This window comes from Sceloporus undulatus, unplaced genomic scaffold, assembly GCF_019175285.1.
Source record: "Sceloporus undulatus isolate JIND9_A2432 ecotype Alabama unplaced genomic scaffold, SceUnd_v1.1 scaffold_1986, whole genome shotgun sequence".
Lineage (NCBI taxonomy): Eukaryota > Metazoa > Chordata > Lepidosauria > Squamata > Phrynosomatidae > Sceloporus > Sceloporus undulatus.
Window position 1 is genome coordinate 135 of NW_024804906.1, and position 4,668 is coordinate 4,802.

A 4,668-nucleotide genomic window follows, 5' to 3' on the forward strand; every position below is an offset into this window, starting at 1 on the left:
TATCCACTTATTTGGAAACAAACCTCACTGAACCCAGTGACTAGAAATCTGGCTACTGCATGACTGTATGCTCCATGCCCCATAAAGGAAGGGGAGTGGAGAAAAACAACCCCAAAAAACCATACCCACAGCAACTTGAGTTCTAGATTTTTTTTTCAAAGAAAAGGAATGTTAGTTAACAGATGGCCCTGAAGGTATTGTCAGACTTAACTGCAGTCAGCCCTGGGCAACATAGCCAGTGATGAGGAAAGATGAGAGCTGCAGTTAACAGCATTTGAAAGGCTGGGCACTTTCCCACCCTGTCTATACAGGTAAATGAGGAAAGGACTGTACAAATCAGGTTTGTATGACTATAGGCTTCCATGTGGAGCACCCACCTTATGTGTTATACTATGTGAGAGCCTGAGAGTAAACGGGTGGTTCATACAGTACATGAAATTATATTTCATGAACTTTCCCTCTTTCTGGGTTGCAAGTTTTCACATTTAGGTATTCGCTAATTTCATATTATCCCTCAAATGTGCCACATTGCTATTGCCACAATATGTTTAAAACAACATTAAATGTCACAATTGATTTTAAGACAACTTTAAAGAAACAGCCTATTACAAAACCCACCCAGGACACATACCTCACGATTCTGTATATTCTACCTTCTTGCATCCACATGCATGAAAACAGAATGGTAAACATTCCAACACTTAAAAGTCATAACTTTTCTGTTTGTGACATTAATATTTCCATGGTAGCAGTTTGAAGTACCACAGACAATAGAGCGTATCTTTTGCTTATAAGCGAGTGTCTATTATACTTTGGATTTACAAGGAGCAGATCAAAAGATTTCTCTTACTAACTGAGATGTTTTGATATTAACAGCTAAACAGAGAATAAAGGCAACAATTTCTTTCTGCAGAGAATGATTCTCAGGGGAATTGTGTAGAGACTGATTCTACTAAATGCAGCATCCAGTTCAAGATGTAAGGATATCATGCTCTCCTGCTGAACTAAACAGAGATATTGCAAAACTTGATTTGATTTCATATTATGTCTTTCTGTCCCATTATAGCACCAATGGACAAATAAACAAAAGATATGCAAATAGGCCTTGTTGCAGACTGTTGAGCTGAAGAAATGATGTTATCATTAATCTGTGGGTTGTCCACAAGTTTTCCCTTGCTGCTAGTTTTAAGTGTTTGCATTTCTGTTTATGTTCTGAGTAAATGGGTATGTTGTTACCTTCAGCATTTGGCCTAGTTTCCATTCACTGCAATTACACACAGTGCTCTCCTGTTATATTGGGCACAGTGGTCAAAAATGGTAATGACACAAAAGAAGTATATTTGAGTGCAACTAAACAAGGTTTTCAATATGGTTACAGTCACTCTTGGTATAATAATAATTGCACACCAGTATGTGCAACAATGCTGATAAGGCCTGTTCTTTCTGCTGTTTCTTGAAAACACTAAATTCCTGATTTAGCTGTTTACAAATAATTAACAAAAGGGACTGTAAATACCTTCTGAGTGTTTGTCATTTTATTTGAATATGAGTTTCTGAACATTGCTTTTGTGTCATGGATCAGGATCAAGACCAATCAGATGACTATCTGCATTTTGGTTTTTAAATTATGTTATAAGCCCCAATGTTTCCAACAGCATGGATAAAGTGCACCATATGGGCTGATCACTATAAAATAAATTCTTCTTAAATAAGGACACACAGCATAAGAAAATACAAGTTCCAGCAAGCAATGCTGCAGCCTGATCTAAAGTGAACTGCATTCAAATGAAGTCTTAAGGGTGTCACAATGAAAGTAGTTGCTATTTGATTATTTGAGGGGAAATTGCAATGGCCCTTAGCTTTCAGGGAAGTTATTACTGCATATATAAAAACTATTTGTCCCTGTTTGGTTCACTGTAAACAACTTTTTTGTTCAACAAAGGGTGATATACATCTTTTTCTCTGTAGCATTGGCTGAAACAGATTTTGCATATGAATAACAAAAGCATTTGGGGGGGGAGGTCTGTGACGTAGCTGCCATAGTTTGTGTGCTCTTCCAAAATAATACATAAAGATTTTTAAATGTCCAGACAAAACTTTTAGATAATGAGCATTGGAAGATATATCCCCACTTAATCTGAAAGAGGAAAAGAGAGCATCTATTTTTTAACCAGGCTAGCCTGCAGTTCTGCTTCAAAGGCCATCTTGTCAAAGGTGCGCACATTCATCTCTTCTCTCACTTTTTCCCGGACATGGAACGATGCCCGAGCGACAGACCTAGCATTTTCCAAGACGTTCTTTTTCTCCTTACAAATCTGTTCACTCCTTTCCAGCTTCTTCTCAATAGAGAGGAGGATCTCCCTGCGCCGGATATCTTCACACTGTTCAACTTTTTTCTTGTTGACTTTCTGTACCTTCTCCTTCTCCAGTCGGCTCTGGACCACCTTCCGGGCTTTCTGCTGGACAACCTCCTCAGCTACCTGAGCCGCATGCTGGAGCTTCCTTTCCGAAGCTTTGGCCAGGGCTTTCAGGTACTCCTTCTGCTCCAGGTCCCTCTTCTCAGCAGCCAACTTGGCTTTCTGAAGCTGCCTTTCCTCCCGCTTGGCTCTCTCTCTCAGTTCCCGGTTCCTTTTCTCCACCAGCTGCTCATAGTTCTCCTGAGCCTTGTTCAAGCTCCCTTCAACGGAAGCCCGTAGCATGGCCTTCTCTTCAGCTTCTTGCTTGGCCAACTCCTTGAGGATGGTCTCATGCTTCCGCTTCTCAGCTTGGTTGAGCAGCTTCTTCTCCTTCTGCAGTAGCTGCTCCTTCTTGAGCCTCTTCTGGGTGGCTAGGGACAGCTTCTCCTGTAGGAGCTGGACATCTTTATCCAGGGCTTCCCTCTTGCCTTCCTCCTGAGCTCTGAGGTTGTGCTCCTGGTGGCGCTTCTTCCTCCTGTCCTCCAGGGTCGCCTTCTCCAGCCTCTCCTTCCTCAGCCTCTCCTGCATCTCCAGGTGTTCCCGCAATTTCTCCTCCACCATTAGGCTCTGCCTATGCTTCACCAAGGTGGCCTCCTCCTCCTCGTAGCTCAGCTGGCAGCGCCGCTTCTCCAGCCTGGTCTCCCACATGCGGTGGCACTGAACCAAGGCCCGGTGCTTCTCCTTCTCCTCCTGCTCCCTCCGCCGCTCGGCCTGCCGCCTCTGGCTGTCCCATTCAAGGTGGGCACTATGGCGTTGGGCATTCAGGATGCTCTCCTCCTGGCGCTTAGCGATCATCAGGGCGGCGATCTTGCGGTCCCTCTCAGACACCTCCTGGAGGCCTTTCCTCCGCTTGACCTCCTTGATGATCTTCTCCACCCTCTGGGCAGTCTGTGGAGAGTGGCTCAGGTCACCCAGGCTGAAGCTGCGGCCTACCTGTGGGGAGGTCATGGTGGAGGCCGCCTTAGTCCTGGGCACCCTTGACCCTTCTTTAGGCCACTTGTCCCTCAAGCTGTCACCGCTGTAGGAGGAGGACGAGGCCCCCGAGTCTGAGGAGGTTTTGGCGGATAAGCCCTTTTCCCGCCTTTTGGGTAAGGAGTCCAAGGAGTGGCTCTTCTTGGTCCTGGCACCAGAGGAGGCCCTCAGAGGAGGCCCAGACGACCTTGTTGGCTGTGGGCCTGCTCCTGGACTGCAGCTTCCATTGACCCCGGGGGTGGAAGTGCTGCCCCTGAGGGCCCCTCGGGAGGAGGAGGAGGAGGAGGAAGGGGCGGCTGGGGGACTGCCCATGGCAAGGAGGAGAGGGGTGAAGAGGCGCCGTTTTTCCTCACGGAGGACCCTCTCCCTTTCCCGGCGGCACTGCTGGAGTTTCCTCTGCCGCTCAGCCTCATAGACCTCATAGAGGCCCGCCGCCACCCTCAGCGACCGCCCTGGGGCCTCCTTGACCAGCTCGCCCAGGGAACGAGGCAGTAGCTCCACAGGCTTCACGGCACACCGTGCGCAGGCCTCCAAGGAGCGAGGGCTGGTCAGCACATAGCGGCTCCCCTCCGCCTCTGCAGAGTCAAAGTTGAAGAGGTCCAGGTGCAAAAGAGGAGGAGGAGGAGGAGGAGAGGAGGAGGACCCTGCACTGCTGGGCTTCTCTCTCTCGCCGTCCAGTGAAGGGGACGCTATCACCTCTGATGCCATCACCCCTGATGCTGCAAGGCCAGGTGTGGAGGACTCTTGAGAAAGGGCCTCTGCTGCTGTGGCCTCCGGGGCTGAGGCTTCTCCTCCTCCTTCTCCTGCTCCACCTGTAGCATCCCCGCATTTTGCCTCGCCCGGGTCTGCCACGGGATCCACCATGCCTGGCCTCCAGCAGGATCTGAAATGGAAGAGGGATTTTTGTGGGTTTGTTTGTTTGTTTTATTTACTTAATAATAAAATCTTTATTACAATTATTACACACAAAATAACAACACAGTCTTGATTTCAGTAAGGCCTTTGACAAGGTTTCCCCCATGACATTCTTGTAAACAAGCTTGTAAAGTGTCGGCTAGACAAGGTAGCTGTTTCATGGTTGACCGGCCGAACCCAAAGGGTGCTCAACAATGGCTCCTTTTCATCCTGGAAAGAAGTGACCAGTGGAGTCCCACAGGGCTCTGTCCTGGGCCCAGTGCTATTCAACATCTTTATCAATTGGATGAAGAAAAAGAGGGCATGCTTATCAAATTTGCAGATG

The 4,668-nt window shown here is 47.5% G+C and overlaps 1 protein-coding gene across 1 annotated transcript; it reads right to left on the minus strand.

Moving 5' to 3' along the window:
- Window positions 1-470: 470 nt before the first annotated feature.
- LOC121917949 (coiled-coil domain-containing protein 177-like) lies at window positions 471-4,308 on the minus strand. Its single transcript, XM_042444065.1, has one exon. The coding sequence runs from the start codon at window positions 4,290-4,292 to the stop codon at window positions 2,160-2,162; it is 2,133 nt and encodes a 710-aa protein (XP_042299999.1). The 5' UTR covers window positions 4,293-4,308; the 3' UTR covers window positions 471-2,159.
- Window positions 4,309-4,668: the final 360 nt, after the last annotated feature.